Source organism: Glarea lozoyensis (genome assembly GCF_000409485.1).
Source record: "Glarea lozoyensis ATCC 20868 chromosome Unknown GLAREA19, whole genome shotgun sequence".
NCBI lineage: Eukaryota > Fungi > Ascomycota > Leotiomycetes > Helotiales > Helotiaceae > Glarea > Glarea lozoyensis.
This window is the reverse complement of record NW_007360993.1, coordinates 455,119-478,056: the sequence shown is the minus strand read 5'-3', so window position 1 is coordinate 478,056 and position 22,938 is coordinate 455,119. Positions and strand designations below refer to the sequence as shown.

General features: G+C 47.5%; 8 protein-coding genes across 8 annotated transcripts; 3 read left to right on the top strand and 5 right to left on the bottom strand.

The window, feature by feature from the left end:
- Window positions 1-557: 557 nt before the first annotated feature.
- GLAREA_12676 (uncharacterized protein) lies at window positions 558-3,918 on the bottom strand (the record flags this gene model as incomplete). The annotated part of the gene is made up of 10 exons (XM_008083457.1): window positions 558-2,379; window positions 2,429-2,584; window positions 2,635-2,672; window positions 2,721-2,826; window positions 2,874-2,911; window positions 2,958-3,111; window positions 3,161-3,198; window positions 3,249-3,282; window positions 3,352-3,489; window positions 3,542-3,918. 10 exons carry the CDS (start codon window positions 3,916-3,918, stop codon window positions 558-560), a joined length of 2,901 nt encoding a protein of 966 aa, XP_008081648.1.
- Window positions 3,919-7,532: 3,614 nt separating this feature from the next.
- On the top strand, window positions 7,533-10,204 carry GLAREA_12675 (Galactose oxidase, central; the record flags this gene model as incomplete). Its single annotated transcript, XM_008083456.1, has 5 exons — window positions 7,533-7,653; window positions 7,731-7,826; window positions 7,873-8,552; window positions 8,603-9,611; window positions 9,657-10,204. 5 exons carry the CDS (start codon window positions 7,533-7,535, stop codon window positions 10,202-10,204), a joined length of 2,454 nt encoding a protein of 817 aa, XP_008081647.1.
- A 1,533-nt stretch (window positions 10,205-11,737) lies between these two features.
- Window positions 11,738-13,444, bottom strand: GLAREA_12674 (uncharacterized protein; the record flags this gene model as incomplete). Its single annotated transcript, XM_008083455.1, has 5 exons — window positions 11,738-12,411; window positions 12,459-12,542; window positions 12,598-12,869; window positions 12,950-13,281; window positions 13,331-13,444. 5 exons carry the CDS (start codon window positions 13,442-13,444, stop codon window positions 11,738-11,740), a joined length of 1,476 nt encoding a protein of 491 aa, XP_008081646.1.
- A 1,024-nt stretch (window positions 13,445-14,468) lies between these two features.
- Window positions 14,469-15,524, top strand: GLAREA_12673 (uncharacterized protein; the record flags this gene model as incomplete). Its single annotated transcript, XM_008083454.1, has 1 exon — window positions 14,469-15,524. The coding sequence occupies one exon, from the start codon at window positions 14,469-14,471 to the stop codon at window positions 15,522-15,524; it is 1,056 nt and encodes a 351-aa protein (XP_008081645.1).
- Window positions 15,525-16,329: 805 nt separating this feature from the next.
- GLAREA_12672 (uncharacterized protein) lies at window positions 16,330-16,731 on the bottom strand (the record flags this gene model as incomplete). Its single annotated transcript, XM_008083453.1, has 1 exon — window positions 16,330-16,731. The coding sequence occupies one exon, from the start codon at window positions 16,729-16,731 to the stop codon at window positions 16,330-16,332; it is 402 nt and encodes a 133-aa protein (XP_008081644.1).
- A 1,145-nt stretch (window positions 16,732-17,876) lies between these two features.
- On the bottom strand, window positions 17,877-18,707 carry GLAREA_12671 (Ribosomal L27 protein; the record flags this gene model as incomplete). Its single annotated transcript, XM_008083452.1, has 2 exons — window positions 17,877-18,424; window positions 18,473-18,707. The coding sequence occupies 2 exons, from the start codon at window positions 18,705-18,707 to the stop codon at window positions 17,877-17,879; spliced, it is 783 nt and encodes a 260-aa protein (XP_008081643.1).
- Window positions 18,708-19,764: 1,057 nt separating this feature from the next.
- GLAREA_12670 (Nucleotidylyl transferase) lies at window positions 19,765-21,693 on the bottom strand (the record flags this gene model as incomplete). Its single annotated transcript, XM_008083451.1, has 2 exons — window positions 19,765-21,253; window positions 21,299-21,693. The coding sequence occupies 2 exons, from the start codon at window positions 21,691-21,693 to the stop codon at window positions 19,765-19,767; spliced, it is 1,884 nt and encodes a 627-aa protein (XP_008081642.1).
- A 204-nt stretch (window positions 21,694-21,897) lies between these two features.
- Window positions 21,898-22,883, top strand: GLAREA_12669 (Ribosomal protein L1; the record flags this gene model as incomplete). The annotated part of the gene is made up of 2 exons (XM_008083450.1): window positions 21,898-22,178; window positions 22,229-22,883. 2 exons carry the CDS (start codon window positions 21,898-21,900, stop codon window positions 22,881-22,883), a joined length of 936 nt encoding a protein of 311 aa, XP_008081641.1.
- Between the last annotated feature and the right edge of the window lie 55 nt (window positions 22,884-22,938).

Below are 22,938 nucleotides of genomic sequence, written 5' to 3'. Positions count from 1 at the left end.
ATAGGGTAAAAGATCTCGAATATGTATTGTTACCTATCTCTCCTTCCACAACCCAATCCCAATCCCTCGCAGACCTCGACAGTCTTATCATCTCCTCAACAATCCACCCTACAAACTCAACACCCATATTAAAACCCACAATATCCACACAAGAATCGAAATAAACATTAAACAGCATCTCCTCCTATCCCATCTCATCTCATCCCATCTCATCCCACCCCCCCTCCCTTCATACTTCTCCATCTCAAAAGTTTTCCATTACCGGGTATCCAAAACGCCGTCCCTCAATTCCGCATATACATCTCTAGTATATACTTATCCCATCATAAATGAATGTCTAAGACCAAAGTGATCTAAAAAAAATTGTGTGCAGGCCGTAAGGAGTGTGGGGTATCTTTGTTTCGGCCGTGTATATGTAAAGGACAGTGGGTATCATGATCTAAATGCTCGTCTCAAAATGGTGAAAGTGTCATGATACGGAACTATGGTGGGTTCGAGAAAAAGGGTTTTTGGTCGTGAATCGTAAAGTTGGTAGCTCAAAGGGCCGGAGTGTGGGTTTATAGTAACAGGGAGAGGAGGGAGAGGAGGGCGATGCTGGCGAGGAGGATTAGAGAGGGCGCGGTTTGTGGGGAGGCGTTGGTGCCGGTGATTAGGACAGGAGGGCCGGTGGTGGTTGGGGTGCCTGTCGTGTCTGGAGCGCTCGTTGATGGCGGTGCAACACTCGAGTCAGAGGTAGTTGGGAGTGTAGCGACTGGAGTAGTAGTACTTGACGATACAGTGGTGGAAGATGCTGCGGAAGACTCCGTGGAGGACTCCGTGGAGGACTCCGATTCAGTGGATACAGTAGAGGAGGCCGCAGAGGAAGAAGAGGAAGCCCGCGATGAAGATGAAGTGGTGTTCAAGAACGGCCCGAGTGTTGCGATTGGAACAGGAAGCGTGTTCGTGTTAACAGGGGCTTGAGTTGTAACAGCAGGTGGTGTTGGGATCGAGACCACAGCGATTTGAGTTGGAGCCACTGGCAATACGGTCTGAGTACTCACTGACGGCAGGACCGCAGATTGAGCCGTAGTTTCTCTACAGAAGTTGATGAACGGCTCAAATTGAGGAACGACATAGGTCTGAAGCGTGACTTTCGTAGTATCACCATTGTCAACCACACACTGTTGGCAAGAAGAGTAGTCCGACTGGAACGCAGAATCTGGTGCGCAAAGTGCGGGTGATTTCCCAACCTTCTGTGCTTCGATGTAGACATTGTTACATTGAGCAAAGCAGACTGCTGGAACGATGGTGTCGTCGCGCTTGAGTAACTGGCGAACGACAATTGTGTCTCGTTTGGCGGGTCTGATAGTCGCCGAAGTGGACGCCGCTGGAGGGTAATGGTCAAGAAGTGTTTTGGACGCATAGTCTCCAGTTGTATATGTGGTAAGGTATTTGTTGCCCTTGGGACCAAAGACGTAGACGGTGACAATCTTGTTGACAAAAATCGTGTAATCAAGACCAAAAGCGTTTGGATTCAAGTTGTAGTACCCTTCAGTTGGTGGGTAATAATCAGTCTCCCCTTTTGGCCATGTAACATCGCTAGACGGCGGCGAAAGTATACAGTACGATTGAGATGGGCAGAGATAGCTATAGTCTGGAGGATCTGCGAAGAGAGTGCATCCATTCGGCTTTGGTGGATTACAGATATACCCTGGCTTGCATCCCCAAAGACTATCCTTTCCGGTATACGCCCCAATGACCGGTGCTGAGTTCGTAGGTTTTGGGCATACGAATTGTTCGGTCAAGGTCACAGTGTTTGTCACGGTTCCCGATGCCCCAGTGACGGTTGTAGTGACAGGAGGAAGTGTGAGCACTGAGGTCACAACGCTTGTGGTTCCTGCTTGTACCGACGTGAAAGTTGTGGTTATTATGGAAGCGGGAAGAGTGACCGTTGAAGCGGGTTCGGTGATTGTAGGTCCTATCAATGTGACTCCAGGCTGAGTGACTGTTGGACCAGCAATTGTCGTTCCAGGTAAAGTGATAGTGCTCTCCACTCCGGGCAAAGTCGTAGTTACAACAACTCCTGGAAGTGTGGTGGTAGTAACAATGCCAGGAGCAGTGGTGGTTATAACAGTACCTGGACCGGCGACTGTTGTGATCACCCCAGGTAATGTAGTTGTCGTAACAACTCCTGGAAGAGTAGTCGTCACGACTTCACCTGGCAGCGTCGTGGTCGTGGTAGTCGGGCTGACTGTCGTAGAGGTAACTGTTGCTGAAGTCGTAGCCGTTGCAGTGAAACTGGTCGTGTATGTTGAGGTGTAACTCGACGTAATCGTCACTAGGCTGACGATTGTGGTTGGTGTGTACAAGGTGGTACTTGAAGTCACGGTATATGGAACACTGTCATTGATTAGCAGTCTGGAAAACCATCATCTTCTTCAATTAATACCTTGTTGTAATGGTACTCGTGGTAGTTATATAAGTTGGGACTACAACGGTGCTTGTGCTGGTAAAGTATAACGCAGTGGTACTTATTGCACTGGTCGTCGTTGGAACTGTTGTGGTTGAGATGATGGTTGAATATTTTGTCGTAGTAACCGGATATCTACGCTCTGTTAACCAACCAACCACTGCAGACAAACATGATAAACATACCCGTAAGAATCAATGGCTGTGGTTGTGTATGGAATAGACTGAAAGGTGTTAGGTTCAATATCTAGTTTTGAAGAGGGATCACATACCGTTGTGAAAACGCTAATGCTGGTGGTAGTCGTGGGTACAGTCTTAGTCACCGAGAAGGATTTTGTCGATGTGACAGTAACCCATTTGGTCGAAACGACGGGATATCTGAGAAAATTAGTTGATAATCAATTTTACAGACGTCCAAAACTTACCCATAATGGTTCGTGACTGTTATAGTAGTCCGATAAGACTGTCGTATGTTAAACCTAATCCTAATATGCTATCAATTTACTTACTGAAACTACAATCCTAGTGGTGGTCGTCGGAACTATCGTGGTCGTCGGCACAGTTTTCGTGGTTGCTACAGTCTTCGTAGTCGGGACCGTCTTGGTGGTTGCTACAGTCTGCGTAGTAATAATTGTGGACCATTTTGTGGTAGTGACTGGGTAACTTTTGACTAGTTAGATGGATATCCAATAACTTTCAATTCTTAACATACCCGTAGGAATTCGTTGTAGTCACCGTATAAGGTATAGACTAGGTGCCGTTAGTTTAAATTCCGTCACCAAGCTCGAGTCCAGACTTACAGTCGTTATCAAACTCGTCGTAGTAGTTGAGAACCTGTTAATTGAATCAGCTTGCTCCATACAATCCATCTAACTGATGCAATATGCGAAATGATCCACGTACGTTCTCTCTGTTGTCTTCTCGGAGACGACGGTGAAACCTGATGCGGTAGTGACCGTCGCTGTTGCCGTCGCAGTCGCAGTCAAAGTATTTGTTGCTGTTGCTGTGACGCTTGTAATGACAGTCGCAGTGTATGTATAGCTGATTTTGGTCAATTAATCTGCGACGTACTTCAGCAAGGTTTTAAACTTACTCCTTCTCAGTTGTCGCAGTTGCTGTAACAGTAACCGTAGAAACTGGCTTGGTCACAGTAGAACCTTGGTTGGTGACAGTGACGGTGGATACCGAAGCTTGGTTGGTGACAGTTACTGTAGATGCTGGTTTGGTGGAAGTAGGACCTGGATTGGTGACAGTCACAGTACAGTATTCTGTCTCTGTCTTTGTTTTCCAGCGAATTGATGTGGTGGTAATTTTACAACTGCTTGGACAAGGCGTAGGATATGTTCTTCCCAATGGATTTGGAACTGCATCTGGAGCTGCTACCTCTGGCACTGTGCTATTGTCCGACTGGGCTCTAACACCTCCCAATATCCCGCCAGCAACCAAAACTAATTTCCAACTTAATATCATTGCGAGATGTGAAGATGAGCAACCAAACGATGGTATTCAGAACAGCAGCAACCTGCTGGATTCTGTGAGCGAATGTGGAAGAGACGGGTATGTGCTTCTAAGGACGGACAGGAACATCGATCAACTGCAGTCTTTTGCAGATGGTGTGCCTTTTCAACAAAGGGTGGGTCTGTCACCCCAAGGCTGAACGGTCGGAGACTCCACAATCGCTCCGGCGTAGCCAATTGTCAATGAGATTAGCCATGTCGGAGCATTTTTCTCCCAGTCGTCCATCAACAAAGCCGAAAAGGCACAGGCACTCGCCACGAGTTGGGCCAACAAGCAAAGACATCGGGTTGACGTTGTAACCTGGGAAATTCTAAGCTTCTAATTGGCAGAATAGGGACAAAAGAGGAAAAGAGCTATGGGTTCCTTGTCTAGACCGGACGGCCAGAAGTGAAGCGTGGCGCAGATGGGCGTGGAAGCCGAAGACGACTGAAAGAAGCACCACTCAGAACAAAGAAAGGGCATGCAAGATTGAGATGAGATGTACGAAAGATGCATTGTAGAGCAAGGTGGGCGACTCGGATGACATGAATGGACAAGGGTCCGAGATGCACTGGCATGGACCGCTCCAGGCAGGTATCTGGTTTGGTGTTGGAAAGATACAACATACAAGGGAGTTCATTCGAACGAGTGAGCCTCATAAGGGTTATTTACAACGAACAACTGCATCCAACGTACCGAGTACAAATAATTCGTCTTCAGGTACGATGGTCCACCAGTAAGTTGTTTCTATGGTGGCAAGCCCAATTGGCTGTGCCACGTCTCAGTAAGCCAACAATTCCCAATACCGAAGTGTGGGCGTGAGAACTGAGCGAAGATTCTCCACGCACGCAGCCGGATAATTTGTGCACACACAGTGCCATCGAAATGTCTGTGATAGGAAATATTGTCATGCAAAGAAGCAAAAGAAGAGTTGCAATTCAAGAAGGACAGGCGGAAGGAAAGTTGGAACGATCTTCGTCCACACCAGAGCCTCGTCGTCCCCTCAGTTCGGACATGCCAAGCATGAGTCTGGAATCTTCCCCGCCCAGTAAAAGAGTCTTCATCAAGGTGGTATGGTGTGACTTTTCGGTTATCACTACTCCATATAACTCTGTACAGTACCTGTCGTACTCTATACTTGAGTCCACCGGTTACAACAAACATACACAGAAAGCAAGGTACGAACGTCTGCAGAATTCTTGATACTCAAGATACAGTAATCAATATCATCCATGAAGAATGATCATGCCGCGCTTCTGACTTTCCACAACCGCAAAGTGCTCGTACAACATGCTCGTCGCTACGTCGTATGCGTATTGGTCTGTCAACGACTCGGGTACTGTTGCGAATCGAGCCTCAACACCCAAATGCCGTGAGGGCGCGAAAGCTCATTTGAGGCGGGAGGATTGTTCTTGCACGCTCTTCTGCAGCCAGATCACGAAGGGCCGCGCATGCAACCCTTCCGTCTGACACTGCGGTCGCCCTTTGCGATGATACAAAGCAGGTGGAAGAGAATTTGGATCTGCTTGATAAACATGCATCGTTTCTCTATGAGTTATAATGATCTTCCAATTGCTCGTATACAAAGCAATAAACGGGACGAGAGGCAACTCGGAAGGTGAATTGTGAGGGTGGTGGGATGAATGAGGAGGTTGGTTGTTGGTTGTGATTCAGCAGGAACGGGTAAGCTCCACCTATTCTGGCTAGAGTCTTCGCTAAAGATACTCTATCCGCCAATCTGGCCTTGGTAGTCGGGGCAGGCCGTCTTTAGTTTCCGTTGCGGTGAAGAAGACGGAGAGGGGCAGAGGGGAAAGCACAGACGTGGGATCGAGGTGAAATGTTTGCTCGTTGCTCGAGAAAATTAGAATGTCCAGATTCTATAAGTCGTCGTATAGTTCGTGTGGGAAAACAAGCGCTCTTCACGCCGCTTAGAAGATTACTTGACATCAATGTCATATTTTCCTGAGTCTAGCGCGTTATTTTGGTAACTTTATGTCAAAAACTGCTTCTTTCCCCATTGGAAATAGTATAACCGGGATAAGGTTATCGAACTCCGTGGTGGGGAAAACTGTGAGGCTCTCTCTCACAAGTTCTTTTGACTTCCAACCTACATCACTCTCCACTCCAGCCTCGAATCTTGCAACCTGCCACCTGGACCTTCCTGTGATAGCCACATATCAATACGAATATTGGCAACGCCATGAAGCCACGAGCCTTCGATTCGAGCCACTCGAGGGTGCTGGGACAGCACCTCTCTTCACCAAAGTCGGTATCACCACACGCTTTTTACGCTCCGCTGCAGCCGAAAAACTCGTTCGGTTAACCAATTGGCATCGGCGTCCTCGTTGTGCAAGTGCTTACTTGATGTCCTCAAACGGAAGTCATCGCCATATGAATTGACAGAGCCGCCAGGGTCAGATCAGACCGACAGCCCGAGAAAAACTCGAGTGAGCCTCTCTCTTCTTCCCCGCCGCAACCCACCCACCACCCTGAGGGTAAAAGGTAGATCATTGCTACTGTAGCTTCAGCCACGTACATGTAAGCAATATCTATACATAAAGCTAGAGCCCGGGAACCACTTTATCCATCATGGGCGCTTGCGCTTCTTCCTTCTCTTTTGCTCGAGAAACGAAAGGAAAAACAAATCACCCACCCACCACACCTCGCCAAGCTCTAGACCACACCCACCTTTAGGTGTTTGCCCAGGAACCATTCCATGATCTACAACCCGATGGCAAGTGCCAACCAGGTGAAATTGAGAGATTGATTCTCCGGGACTGCGTTGCTTTTGCTCATTTACTTGCTGACAACTCGATGCGTGTCTCGATGTAACATTTTGTCAATAACTCGGCTGTGCCTTGTTGTTGATGAGAAGAGGGTTGGTTCTATTTCAAATTGGCGCAGAAGTTGCGGCGTTCGTTGTTCTTATGGCACAATAACTTACACGAGTTATTCCAGGGTTTCTTCTAGCGTTGTCAGCACTGGGTCTTTGATCGTCCGAAATTCCCAGCGTTGTCCGCTCAAACAAGGCTGAAGATGTGATTTACCCATGCTTTGCTTCGGTGACCCCCTCCACAAGCCGGGGCGCAACATGCTCAGTGACCCGAAAAGCCAGCACCGAGCATCATAGTCCAATCAAAAACCAATAGATTTATATCCTTGTTCGTACATCCTGCGAGTGCAGGCCTTGACATTCCACGTTTGTTCAGATTTCCCCTCCATCTCCGTCCTGAGTTCTTTGTTCTCTACCAATCAAATGGTGGGCTTTCAGCCCGTATATGAGCCGATTTCTATAGGGAAGGTCGCTGACACCTTCTCACACAATTCTTACCATTGTACCAGACATCGGCCCTACCGAGTTACCCTCACGTACAGTGTTCCTTTGATACAAAGAATGCTGATGGTGGCGAAGTGGCGGTTTTCTATTCCATCTTTATTGGGCGATCGCTTACCACGATTCTGGGAGGGGGATAAACTGTAGTTGGCAGAGCGCACTTCGCGAATCTTTGCATTGCGCCCGGTCTTGAAATTATCGTTGCTTCGACGATATCTTAGAGCGTTCGGTCCCTTATTGTACCGCGCACATAATGGTTTGGACAACATCTGTATTTTTGGCCTTAGGGCTGGTGCGACTGGCCGTCTCACAGGCCGCGGGATGGCAGGCAAACCAGAGGAACAGTACTCTCTGCTATTGGGATTCACCTCGAGGTATGTTCAAATCTCGCTTGGGCTACGCAAAACGACCCCATGTATCAAGTCGTGGAATAAACCTAATCGCCTTGTAGCTGCTGTAATTAGGGATACACTATACATCGATGGAGGGTATCAATGGTGGACGCCGGGCCTGGCGGATGGCACATATGGCACCGTCGTCAACGATGGTAAGACCACCGAGCGCATTTTGAAGTCACCCTCTGACCGGTTTAGGCAATCCTCTTGGTCTAGTATATCTTCTAAACTTCAGTACTCCGTTCAACACCACTGGAACTTTCAACTTGAGCGACGCTTTCACCACTATATCCAAAGCTCCCGGTGGTGGGAATGCAAATAATATTGGTCCTTTGTATTACGATGGTGCCATGTTCGCAAACGACGGCGAATGGATCACGTACGGTGGATTACTCAAGAACACCGACGCCTACAAACCTCAACCTGCTGATGCGATCGCTGCGTATCAAAAGTATCAGTATGGTCCTCCAAGGGATCAATTTCAATCAGGATATGCTCTTCAATCACTTCCAGCTGGAATGACGAGATATCTAACAAGCGGGGCAGCCGTTAGCATTCCATCAGAAAACCTTGCATTTTACTTTTCAGGTTTGCGATCCGCCAGTAAAGGCGAGATATTCTATCAACCTGCGTCTAAAAATGAGTCTCAAAGAGCTGTTTATGAGTCTGATACTTTGATCGGAGTGGATATGACTCGTCAAGGACAGGAAACCTGGACCAACGATACTCTTCCAACGACAGTACCAGGACGAGCTGGCGCTGAACTTGTGTGGGTTCCAGTCTCAACTCAAGGAGTTCTAATTGCTATTGGTGGTGTGATTAATCCCTCTTTCGCACTCAATAACAACAAAGTTAATGCTTCGGAAGCAGATGAAAGTGTAAGCATATGTGAAACTCCTTTGGTGGCATTTCTGACATTTTATCACAGTCAAAGATCAGTCCCACATTTATGAAGACTGTTTCTGTTTACGACATTGAGAAGAAGATCTGGTATGAGCAAAACACCACCGGGACCGCCCCTGGCGCCTTGACTCAGGGCTGCACCGTACTTGCTTCTACGCAGGATGGTTCGAGCCACAACATCTATTGGTATGGAGGTTATGATGGTCTCAATCCTAAGTCACCCTTCTCGGATGATGTTTGGGTTCTATCAATCCCGACTTTCACGTGGGTGAAGGTTAAATCTGGGACTTCGACCCATGGTCGTGCAGGACATAAATGCACTAAACCATATCCAGACCAGATGATTGTCGTTGGAGGCTACGCAGACTACGGAGCTGCAGTGCCAAAATGTCTTGAAGGGGGTGTACTTCAGATCTTCAACCTAAGCAGTACACTCTGGATGGATACCTACTCCCCAGAGAATTGGAGCAATTACTCCGTACCAGCAAGTGTCATTGCAGCTATTGGCGGCACATCAACTGGAGGCTCAACCCAAACAGCACCAGCGACTATCGGATTTTCAAACACATCTATGACTGCCTTGTTTGGGACAAAATATAACACCACAAAGATCAAGCAATGGTATCCATATGCCCTTCAAACTGTAGAGGCAAACCACACAACACCGCTCCCATCTGCAGTTCCCAAACCAGGCAGTGGCGGTGGAACACCCAGTTACCTAGCTCCCGTCCTCGGTGTCGTCCTAGGTCTCATCTTCATCTCCCTTCTGGTCCTTGCATTCGTACTTTGGAGGAAGAGAAGATATTTCAAGGCCAACGGAACCCAAACCCAAAGCGAAGCCGGAACCATGGACAACAACCGCTGGATAGCAAACTGGCTTCGAGGTCAACCAGCCGTCCCAGCAAATGAAAAAGCTCCAACCGTCACAACAGACGAAACGCCCATGACGCCCGCTGAAGAAGAAGAAAGGGCCTACACAGTTCCACACCCAGTCGCAGCAGAAATGGCAGGTGTTCCAATCGCCGAGATGGCAGGTAAGTCACTTCCTTCCCCTAACCAAAACCCAGCTAACAAATCAGACACATCCATGCCCACCGAACTCGCCGGCGGCTTCGTCCCTCTCACAGGCGCAAACCTCAACACGCGCACCCACCGCCTCGGCCACTCCCTCTCAACGGGCTCCCAAAACTCCTACTCCCACGCCTCAGAAGTATCCTCAGACTCTCCCCGCCCAGGAATCTCCCCCATCGCCACCCCCCGCGCCGACTCCCCCTCCCTCGGCGAACTCCCGGAGAACTCCACCCGCTTATACTCCGACATCAGCAACGTATCGGCTTCTGACCGCGGCCATCTGCGCGGAATCAGCGAGACGAGCGTTAGTACTGATGGTGGGAACCAGGGGCTGGGTATTGCGTCGAGGGGTGTGAGTCCGTTGCCGGATAGAGGCGTGAGTCCGATGCCGCCACCGCAGGTGAGTGAGGAGCAGAGGTTGGGCATTGTGAGTCCGTTGTCGCCGCAGCCGGCGGCGGGGTTTGCGCCCCCGGCGGCGTTGAGAGTGCCTGGGAGTCCGAGTCCGAGTCAGAAGCGGAAGAGCCAGTTTGAGGAGAATTTGGGGGATGATAAGTAGAGTAAGAAAGTGGGGAAGATTGTATAGTGGTGAGGTTAAAGGGAGGAAAGGGAATGGGGTAATACATTGTAATGTGTATATGATGATTTCATGATGTGGGTTAGGGATGTGCATGGATTAAATTGGGGATTGCGGCGCTTGGGGTGTCGGGATTAGCATCTTCGTTGTTCATTGTATTTGATTTAAACTATATCAAGTCTCCTTTTACTTTGGCTCCGATATATCGTTCAACAACTTATGAGAGCTGTCTTCAAGACATAAAAGCATGACGTCCAAACCCCTCGTGATATTCCTGCATTACTGTCGTTTGTAGTAATCACACATGGCACTTCCCTAGTATGTTCATAGCATATCCCTTCTTCATGATTATTACTCCTAGCTTGTTCGAAGGTATAGTACTATATGTAATCCAATTGTCATACTGTAATAAACTAGCAAGTTGATACTTGTCCTCGTTCTCACATCTCCACCTCCTCAATCAGCACCTCAACCCCCATATCCATTATCCCCTAGGCAAAACCAGTAACTAACTTATTCCAGTGAAATAATATCCCAAGATTACAATACAGAAACAGCATTTGTAGTGTTGGAAAGACTTGGTAGTGTTAAGCCAGAGTAAGCATGGATGAGAGTGTATGAGAGTTTGTGCTTATGGTACGAGTTAGAGAGAGAATTTGTATGTGAAGGGAGGGAAATGAGGTTAAAGGAAATGCAGTATTGATATTGAAAGGTAAGAGGGAATTCGAGATCGGTGTATATAAAGAGTTGTGTATGCCTGAAAGTGATTTGAGGTTGAGGCATGGACTTTATGTTCTTTTCTGTAAACTCAGCATTTACTCTCTTTATCACTTTGATTTCGATTTTGTGAGCCTGAGTACTTTGTTCCCACGGACTTTTCTTGCTTCCCGTCGTGTTGACTTTCAATCAAAGATTGCCGAGAAGTTGAGAAGCTTACTTGAACATATTCATTAACACCACAAATGCATCCATTCAGCTACACTTTAGCACTTCGGAAACGCTTTCATCCAAATTACTTACAGGAACCGAGTCCCCAGCACAGCTATATACCAATCTCAAACGGCGAGTCTCAAGGTCCAAAAATAAGCAGCATACTCGCAAACCCAACGAACCACAATCCCCACCCCCGTCTCGCATTCCATAAGAAACCGCAGCAATACGTTTCGTTTCAACTGATCTACAAAACACAAAAGACCGCACGGATAGTTCATGCGTGACATTGTGAGACGAGGTCGATTGAGTCTGTGCGTGAACCATTCCCTCCCCTTTGCTAAGCGAATGTTGTAGGATAGCGAACTCCTATTCGACTTAAATGAGTCGAAAGAGACAATTGAGGAAAAGGAGGGCATGTAATCTAAGGTGTTAAGATATAGGGAGAGAAAGTAGTAACCAACAACCAATCCGATTCCCCCCCCACAATCTAAATATATATATAAATTCCTATGCAACCTTCAAGATCGCAATCCATTCTATATACAACATAATCCCACATTACAGAAAAAGACCGAGTCACATCTACAACTGACCCCGTCTCGCAAACCCCACAGGCTTCACAGCAGCAGCAGCAGCCATCTGACTCTGCAACTCACTCATCATACTCCAAACCGGCATCACTCCTCCATTCTCCTGACTCTTCACCATACGCGTCAACTCAACCATCGACATCGTCGTTCCCCCGGGCGCGGAGGCAGCTCGTGGTGCTCCAGCTGGTTGTAATCCCGCAGCCGGTTGTAAACCCGCTGCACCGCCCATCTGCATTGTGATAATGAACTCACCGTCGACCTGTGGAACAGCGGCTGCGATGCGGCCGTTCGCGGCGTCGATTACGGTTGCGGAAGTGAGAGTGGAGAAGGTGGGTGCGAGGAGGAGTTGGGTTGCTGCTGGGTTTGAGGCGGCGGGTTGAGCGGCTTGAGGTTGGGGTTGAGATGCGTCTGTGGCTGCCGATGTTGCTGCTGGATCTGAAGCGGCGGTTGAGGATGCTGGGTCTGTAGCTGGCTCGGTGGTGTTACCTGCGGCAGGGGCTTCGGCGGTGGTGTTGTCGGCTTGACGGCGTTGGGGTTGGGGTGAAAGGTTTCCGACTGCTCCGCCTGGGTTAGGGAGGACGACTCGTTGGGCGATGGCGAGGGTTACGGTGCTGTTTGGGCCGGCGCCGGTGCGGATTGCCATGTCCATTATGCGTTGGGCGTTTACTGTTGTTGTTAGTGAGAGGATAGGTGAGTTGTGGTTTGGGACTTACTTGGGAGTTGGACGACTGTCATCATTTGGTTGAGACCTGGGTTGACGCCTGCAAGATTACTTGTGACCAGATATCTGTAGTTGTCTTTGGAAGATCAGTTAGCGAGGAAATTATTGATACCAGCAAAGGGAATACTTACTAACTGTCATCTCACCACTGCCGAGCATCGATGAGCTGACGCCGTTGACAACATCGGTATTGATGGTCATTGGTTGAGTAGCCATAACAGCCATTCGGAAACCATCCTGGAATTCAAGCTCTTGAATACCAGACCCAGTGACATTGACAGATTGTTGCTGTGATTGACCAAAGGGACTAACAACATTGCTTGTCTCCACAGTCTTTCTGCCAATGGCCATGTATTCGCCGTCGATGTTGTTCATCTTGATTAAGCGGACGGTATTGTCAGTGCTGTTCATACATTAGAATACTGGTACATAAAGAATCATGGTCGAGTGACTTTGATACAGCCAAGGGACATGCAGACTTACGTGTTAACGCTCTTTTGGCCCTCCATAACTATCCAAGCCTGTCTATCAGGAGACAACTTTGCAACGAAAGTATTATCCGCCGTGACACCAGCTTGATCAAGTGTCGCCTGATCAATAGGAAACTCGATTTGGGCACCAACAAGATCCGTAGCATTATTCGTCTCGATAGTCATAGCATTTTGCGAAAGCTGAACAAAAGGCTGACCCGAAGAACCAACGACATGATTTGCAGTAAGCGGACTCGTATTCTGGTTAACAAGAATCTGTCGCTGGGTTTGAGAGAAGGTTTCGATTTTAGAATTATCAGGAAACTGGAGTGAATTAAGTTGCATCTACACAATGATGTTAGAGAATGAGTAGAAGTGGAGAGAGCTTACGTACATCACCATTCAAGTTGATTACTTGATTGAACTGAACATTTTGAGTCTGCGCAAAAACAGAATAACTAAGCGTCAAGCTAAGAAAGAAAGAGAAAGATGATCGAAAGGACGACATTATTATTAAAAGCGAAAGATGGCCGCCAGGGCTATAGAATATAATAATGAGAGACTGACGCCACTTGAAGAGAAAGTTAAGATGGCAAAGCTGGTATATTAAAAGTAAACCGTCCCAATGGGTAGTGGCGGATCAAGCTATACAAGTACAAGTCATGAGGCTAGGCGGGGGCACGGGTATAGAAACTATTGTCATCCGTTGAGAGAAAGCCCGACCACTGGCAACAGTGCATAATGGATATCCTCACAGCCTCATGGAGCAACATTCGATGCCCAGCTCTCCAGCTCTATCAAGCAAACGGCATTTGCAAGTCCCGGCTGCTTCCCATAAAGAGTCTGAGAAGGAAAAAGTATCTGGTGAAGTAGTTCTAGACGAGACAAAAGCTTGGCGAGCGAAGAAAGAGGCTCCTAGGACGTTTCGCCAACCACAGAGTCCGACAGTTTCACGAATGCTCTTCGCGCGAACTGACTCTGACGAACTGCTTTGCTTGATCGTTCGCATGGAAAGAGCGTGCGAACGGATGCAGAAACATTTAGTCGAACACTTGGCGGTTTCTTGTTTCTCGCTTAATTCCAGCAGATCCCCCGGATCGCCCGGCGTTGCGATTGGCTGTATAGGGGGCCTAACCGAGCACGTGACGATCTGAAGCACTTCGTTCAATGCTTTTGTAGGTCCCCATGACTTTTCAAGGCAAGCGTCGACCGAAAGAGGACTCATGTTTGGCCTCATCGCATACATGGGCCTCAAGCATATGTTATATACAAAGCTTGGCTTGTCTCGAGGACGTGGAGAGGGTTTTCCCTCGGGACTCGTCTCACCTTCTCATCGTTATAAGTTGTTTCCTACTTCCGTCTTCCGGTTTGTGTCTTTCTCTCTCTTTCTCTCTGGCAAGGCTGGACCATCGCTGTATCATATTCTTTCTTTCGCTTACAGTCCTTCATACCGACCATATCCTTGTATCATCTTTCTGGTGTCTATTCCTTCTAATTTCCAGATACCATTCCTTTATAATTTCACCTTCATAATGCAGTTTTCAACTTCTCTCTTCGCTCTTTTTGCGTTGCTTCCAGCACTTGGGTTGGCCGCACCTGCAGCTGGTGCTTCGGCATCAAAGGCCAGGACGAGCAGCAAAACATCGGCTTCGTCAGTCGCGGCAGCATCAGCTACAAACGCAGCAAGTGGCGATGCTGCTACCGCCCCCGCTCCAAACGCTCCAGCATCCATGATGGCTCCAAGTGACACACAAATTGCAAACGCTGTCATGTCCTGGATGAACGACACCGGCAAGGTCACCAAGTTTCTCAACACCGCCACTGGTCTTACCGGCGACGAGTTCACCAAACAAGCAACCATCGCATTCAACGCCGAAGTCGACGAACTCAACCACAAGATGATTCTGGACGCAGCACTCGGGGATCAACCTTCAGTGCAAGCTGCAAACGACACGCTAGCCACCAAGGGAAATTTCCAATCGGTTGTGGATGATCTGGACACCATGGTCAAGCAAGGTCCAGATACCGCACAACAGATGGTCGACAAAATCAATGCCAACCGCTGTGTAAATGTACTTCCAAACATCGACATGTACTTTGCCGCGGCCGGATCCGCGACTGTCCAGTCTGTCCGACCTACCGGATGTTTGGAGATCAACAACCAAGCAGCCGCAAACGCTCCAGCAGCCGGTAACGGCACTGCGTCTCAGACCGCCGTTGCGGTTGCAAGTAGCGCAACTGGTGATGCAGCCAGTGGAGGAGATGCTACATCAAGCAGCTCAGCATCCAAGGCCGACGCCACGGGAGCTAGCAAGAGTTCTGCGTCAGCGAAGGCTACAGGTGGTGCGTCGAACAGCACGACGAATGCGACCGACAACGCCGCAACTGGGGATGACGCCGCTGCTTCCGGAAACTCCTCGTCTACTACAAGTGCTGTCAAGGATGCTGCTGCTGCGACTGGTGCCTCGAAGGGCGTCTCCGCAAAAGCTGCTTCAGGTGCCGCAAAGCCAACTGGAGCGACAAGTCCAAAGGCTTCTTCGTCATCGAAGAAACCGGCGGCTGCTGCTGCGAAGGCTACGGCGACGTAGATTGAAATGGAGGTATGGTAGTTAGATGATGCGGGCAATGGGTTTGGAGGGCTGGGCGCAGGCGAAATATTTGTTGCTGTTTGTTGTATATAATGAATGGAACGTATATATAAATTTCTCTTGTGTTGATAGTAAACATGATCTTTGGGAATGGTAAAATTTTGTGATGTTCTAGAGTTCGGGGGTTCTGGGGTCTTTGGTGATTTAAATATAATTATGAATTTAAGACAGTGTAGGCGACCGGAAGCGAGATGTTCCTTTGACAGAACGAGTATGAGATGCATCCCAACCCGGCTTTCCCAAACACTTCGTTAGGAAAGCACGTCGAATTTTGTCTACTGTATAGTGTCGTAACAAGGGTGTAGTTGAATAGCCTTGAGCTATATTTTGACAGTTGCCGAACTTTTGCGCTATATGTACATTATAACCTGAACCACATGAAGTTAAGAACTGCTACCTAAACTTCTAGCCTCAGCTACCATCTCGTAGAAGACATGAATTCTTGTAATTTTCTGCTTCAGGAAATGTGGTGGTAAGTTTATTAAAACAATAATCCTGAGTGGACATTTTTTGTTGGAAGGGTAGAAGTAATTAATCCCTTTAGAGTATGTTCTTTCTTGGATGCTTTCTTCCGGTGCATAAGAACAATCTCCTCACATGCTACACCTATCACTACTTAATATCACATGTCCGTCCCAGCGGCTCTACCTCTAAAACCAAACCCAACCTTCCCTCTTCCCTCTCATCTATCCTTCCTACCATCTCGCCCACTCCCCTAAACCCACCAAATAGAAATCGCACACTCCTAAAAATCACAACCACCACTGATCGACCCCCCCTTCACCGCATACACCTTGGCCATACGATGTTTAAGCTCCCCATTCGCCCAATACATACACTCACCTACAAGACCCTCATTCTCATTAGCCCTATGCTCCTTCAAGATCTCCAAAGTCCTCTTTTTATGTTCCTCTTGAAGTCTTTTCATTTTGCTGTTGTTGAAAGAAAATGGGAATTGCCTGAGATGTTCCTCGGCGATTCCAAAGAATCTTTCGGAGAGAAGTTTGGCGTGAGAGTTGTACAGGGCTTCAATTTCTTTATCAAGTTGTTTTTCTTCCGCTTTTGTTAAAGGGGGAGGCGGCGGAGTGAGTTTGTGGCTGGGTTCCACGGGCTCGAGAGGGGATTTTCTGTGGAACAGGGATGACATGGTGTTTAGAGGCGTTTTGTTGTGGTTGATGGATGGATCTTGACTTGATGCTTCGATGTCTAAACTCTAACCGGCTTTCTTGTTCGGAGACACTTTGTAGATTTGAAGAAAAATTAGAAGACATGGGAGAGGGTGTCGTCTTTTTACACACGTTGGTTATTTGTTTCAGATTCTGCAGTTTGTGAATCACTGCTGTTGGAGTGTTAGTAGTTACATGTGGAATAAGCTTGAATTGTGAGAAGTCGGACGTGAATTGTTGGATGGCCTGTTGTTGGAATGGGTTGTATGGACTTCTGAATAAATCTGGGAAAGGGAATGAATGTTGTGTCTGAGGAAATTACTGGTTGCAGACAAATTGGTGACTCCTAAACTTGTTCGCGCGTCGCTAATAATAAGACGATGTGCTGTTAGGTTGGGTAATGGAGTTTGTGAGTCCTGCTGTGATAGGAAATGCGGAAATATCTGGGTTGGGGAGAAGATCGCTAAGGCTTGTGACTCTGACAGGTTTGTTGAAAGATGACATGATTTGTCTTTAAAATAGGAAATGAGAGAAATATTGTCATCATGGAGAAAGTGAGGAGAGCCGAATCACTAGAAAGTGAGGGGGGTAGAGAAGCGCTTGTGAATAAACATGTCGTCTCCTTTATAAAGACGGATGTAATTTTGAGAAGAATGCTGTGAACAGGGAATGAATATTGTGGTTAGGAACATGAATCGTCAGGACAGGGAGTAGGGAGATGAATCCTCAAGAAGGTAAGCGGGAAGTGAAGAGTACAGACTCGACAGGTTGAAGAAGAGCGGGCGGATTTGATAAAAGCAAGTTGAACGCTCACTACCTACTAAACAACGCTCACAGACCTCCCACCCCTCAATAATAGGTGACCGGCAGAGAGACCAGAACAAAAAGAGGTGCCTTTGGCCGATCATGATATCTGACATCCCGCACCAGAGACTAATGAAACGACCAACTTGAATAAGAAGCCCAGCAAGTGCCGAGAATACAACCTGAAAATACTAGTAATGCTACGTCCAAAGAAACCCGGGCTTTGTATATCAATTTCCATTCATCTACACCCACAACGAAACAATATCGTAACAATACCCTCGCAATATTTTACAGTCATTCCCAAAACACTTAATTCCATCTACACCACCTTCTTCTTCCCCTTCTTCTTAACACTCTTCACAACCCTCTTCTCCCTATTCGCCATCTTCCTCTTCCAAGTCTTCGTCCTCGCGGCCCACCGATCCCTCGGCTTAAACAACTTAACTCTCACCTTCGCCCGTTCCGCTGCTCTCCCAATCTCCCAATTCGCCTCACGATACACATAACCGCCTCCAATTTCCAACTTCCTTCCCTCCTCTCCCCTTCGTTCCCCTTTAACCACCTTCTCCACAACTTCAGGAAGCCCTTCTATCGGTACAACCACAGGCGGGACTTCCATCTTATGTGCCGTCATATTTAAACGTCTCCTTCGCATCGAGTTGCGCGGTAAAGGTAGAACCATATCGCGTTCGAATGTGACTCCAATGTACTGCCGTTTTGGATGTTTCTCCGGATCTTTGTAGTATTTCACGTATCCTGATTCAGTAGCGTAGATAGTATGATCTCGTCCCATTGCGCAGTTATCGCCGGGGAACCAATGTGTGCCTCGTTGGCGGAAGATGATGTTTCCTGGGATAACATATTGTTCTATCTAATCAGCATGCATCAATTACCCCAAGATTGAAAGCTACACACCTCCAGATTTCTTAGCACCCAACCTCTTTCCCGGTCCATCCTTTCCTTTATTCACAGCTCCCTGCTGAGCATGCGATGCATGTCTCACGAATGTTAAGCTCGCCGGTCCAACGCTCGAAGCCGCTGGTCGAATTGCCAACGCGGCAAAAGCTTCATTGAGACATCCTTGCTGCGACGACCGTCCGATTGATGTAATTGCCGCTCGCAATGGCGGTTGTAACCGTGGGAGGAGCATTTCTGTGGTGTTGTGCTGTCAAGGTCGTCGTCGTTTGAGGTTCGAAAATAAAGTTAGATGCCGAGATGCATTGTATGACAGGGGTGTGCGGAATTATGTAAGCGGTATGTGGGAAAGCTGTCATGTTCGCATTAAGAATGTCATTTTTTGAACAGACACTTCTCACGACTGCAACCATTATCCCGTAATTGCCTATTCGATTGTCGTTACTTAGGACACCGAATAAACTAAAACCATCACTGCCATCCGCCAAATTCGATCCGCAATCTCATAAAACCATGGCGCGCATATCGATACTCCCCCTCCTCTCGACCCTCCTCCTCCTAATAGCAGGCGCAAACGCTCAATTCCAATTCTTCGAGCAGATGTTCAATGGACAAGGTGTATGTACTTGAATGGCTTTTTCGAAATCCACTTTCTGTTTCCTAGCACGCGCGATTCTCCATCTACTTCTGGCCTTGAGGTCAAAGACCAGTAGGAACGGCAGAAAGCACGCCCAATATCTAAATAGTTCAAAGTGATACATGCTAACACCTCACAAGCAACAACAGCAACACCGACAAGAACCACAAAACGTCCCATCAGATTCAAGTTGGTACCAGCAAAACTACGAAAATGGTACCTATCCCCATCCCGTTTCCTTCCTACCACCACTTCCTCATACCCCTACCCTACCCCCTTCTGCCTCACCATCACTAACACCCTCCAGCCCGCTGTACAAACTACCTCTGTCCCGACACCCTAGCCTGCGTCCACTTCCCCCACCACTGTCCCTGCCCACACCCGCTCTACCAAGAGAAATTCGAGCTAGGAGAGGGAAAATCGATCTGTATATCTAAAGGAGGATTCAAGGCTGGGGAGGCAGCGAGGAAAGTGGAGTTGGCTAGGAAGGGACTGCTATGATGGGAGTGAGAAATTTAGAGACGTTCTTATATAGAAAATGCAAGGCGTGATAATGGGGTGCGGTTTACTCGAGAGCATAAATGGTGGAATAGAATCATCAATTCATTCAGACACTTCGTTTACCCACGCCACATCAACACAACTTTTATACCACCTATTTCGTCTTTCCCGTGGGAATACCGAAGAGAACCAATGGCTGGTCTCCCTTCGCCGCCTTATCAACCCTAAAATACCCCTTCCGCTCAAGTTGGATAATATCATCTTCCTTCAAATCCGTAACATTACAATCACATAACGCTTCGACCTTGTGACTTGAGTTTGGAGTGACAAAATCCTCCCAGTTGTCACCCTCGTCAAGTTTGTCCTTCGACATTAGGTAATCGAACTCCCATACATCTGCCTTGATGAGATCTTGTCCTTCGGCTGATAGCCATGTGACCTTCTTTTCCGTCTTCTTCACGTCTCCCTCGAGGTGTAATTCGAGCTCAATATCCGTGATGGGACTTGAGCCATTGATCTTTCGTACAAAAGCGTTACCCCAGTTCATCAAAGTGATTTCCTCTCCTTCTTTAAACAACTTCACATCCTCCTGGTCGAACAGGAGGTTCTTGCTGTAGGCAACTCTCTTGGTTCCAACGGCCGGGTTCTTATTGTGCTTTGGCTTGTCCTCGGTATATGCTTTTTCTGGCCCATTGATGACCGTCGCCTTGACAGCATTGGCAGCATCAACTGAAGTGTGTCGTGGTGCAATCGGATCAATTTCTTTCTTATTTGAAGCCCAGAAGTTTGTCCAATCCATGACAACAATATTTCGACTTGGTCCTTGTTTCAAAATGAAATCTCGAAGCGCAGGAATTGTCATACCTCTCCTTCGTACTCCGCGAATAGTTGGCATTCGAGGGTCGTCCCAACCCCAAACAGTTCCGGCGTCCACTAATTTGGTAAGTTTTCGTTTTGAAAGTTCTGTTCTAATAAAGTTCATTCTCGCAAAATCCCACATATGCACTTGTCTCAGTTTCAGGGTATCAAGAAACCATTGGTATTGAGGATTTCTGTCCGTATATTCGGTTGTTCTCAGAGCATGTGTGACGCCTTCGATGGAATCGACAATTGGACAGGCGAAATCATAAGTTGGGTAAATCTTCCACACGGTTCCAGTTCGGTGATGTGGTGTGTCAACGTTGCAGCGATAAATTACCGGATCTCGCATAGCTTTGTTTGGGTTGTCCACGGATAACTTTGCTCGGAGGCAATTCTTGACTCCCTTCTCGGTACCCGCCTTCATTTCTTCAAAAATTGCCAAATTCTCCTCGACACTTAAATCTCGGTTCTTGCTTGCGATACCGTCAAACCTCTCCTTCTGCATGGTTGCTTGATCTGTATCATCTGCGTAGGCATGTCCTTCCTTGATCATACGAACTCCATAATCGTAAAGTATCTGGAGGTAATCGCTGGTATAGCTGGTCTTGTCAGGTTTGATACCCATGAGCGCCAAGTCTTCAACAATAGCGTCCTGGTATTCTTGTTTTTCCTTACTTGGGTTGGTGTCATCGAATCGCAGAAGAAGCGTGCCTTTGTAAAGCTCGTGTGCGAAATAATCGTTGAGAAGTGCTGCTTTCGCGTGTCCAATGTGCAAATATCCACTGATTGAATTAGAAGATTTCATGACAATTACATCTCGAACTTACGAAGGTTCTGGGGGAAATCTTGTTACTACACCCTTCTCAGTATCTTGCAGCGCCATCTTGTAACTTGCGCCAGCTTTACTCGAGGCCGCGATTTTAGCTCTGGCAGCTTCATCCTTTAATTTGATCTCCTCTTGAATTTCTGGGTGAGTTTCCTCAATGTATGAAAACCATCTTGAAACATTTGCCAGAGCTCCCCGCTTAATAAAGGCGTTGGCAACTTTGTTGCTTCGAAGTGTGACCCATATTTTGGTATCGATTTCGCTCAATTTATAACCACCATCAACGAATGTTCTCAGGGTGAGATGTTTGTCCAATGCTAGCAAATGTGGCTCGATGGCCTTGAAGTCTACCGGCTCGAGGCTCTTTGCGAGCTGTGCAACTTCTTCGGTCTTCATGGCGAAGGAATCGATTTAGGTATTATTAAATAGAGGGGTGAGTAAAATTATGGCGGGGTGTTTTGACTCAGTGACAGTGAGTGCTGGGCACGCGAACATGTTTATCCGGTCCGGAGAAGCTAGCCCAAAAGAAGACAACATTTCGCGACATGCATACATTATTTCGAGGTCTGCGTTAAGCTTTTGAACATCATTCCCATCACGATGGCCACAGCAAAACCATGCCTGACTCAATTGAGCAGGACGTGTCTATACTCATTGCGCCAAACTCAATCGACTATCCCATTCAGAACCTTCAGCTCGACTGCGCCATGTGCTGTCAAACAATCGCGAAAGAAGACTGAGAGGAAACTGGCTGGTAAAGCCGGCACTGTTATAAAGGGGAAGAAGGCTGCTGTAGAGAAGAAGAAGAAGAAGACCAATATATATTGGAATGATCCTGATTTGAAGGGAGAGGAGCAGTTCTCCTTATTAGAAGCTATGAGGTATGGTATTTGGTTGTGAGATAGTAGGATTGCGCTGATATGTGCAACAGAATAATACGAGCCTGGGAAGTAGGATACAAACCAACATCAGTCAAATACGAGGTTGCGATGAGAGTATCAGGGGTACGAAACGGGCCAGTTGTACGAAATCGAATCCGGCTTCCTCATCCAGTGAAAACCGACTTTGGCGTTTGTGTTATTTGCCCACCAGATTCAAAATACGCGGCAGAAGCGAAGGCTGCAGGTGCTGTACTTGTAGGAGAAGATGAGGTGTTTGATGCTGTCAAAGCGGGAAAGATTGACTTCGAACGATGCTTATGTCAAACCGATTCGGTCCCGAAACTAAACAAGTCTGGCATAGCGAGAATCTTGGGTCCTAAGAGCTTGATGCCAAATCACAAGACTGGTACGATTGTAGCTGATCCAGCTAAAGCGATGAGGGAAATGATAGGAGCGTCAGAGTATAGGGAGAGACAAGGTGTTGTTCGGATGGCTGTAGGACAGCTTGGATTTACGCCAGAACAGATGACGAAGAATCTCAAGTCATTCGTAGATTCGGTTAAGAAGGATATGTCAAGGCTGAGCGACAAGATCAGTAAGAATATAGCAGAGGTGGTGTTGAGTTCGACTCATGGTCCCGGAATACCGCTCAACGGAGGGCTCACGGATGGGAAGACACATGTGACAGAGAAGGATTTGGTATGATAGTAGACTGTTGTATATTTTTAGATGTAACATAATCCATTTAGCGCCATGGTAT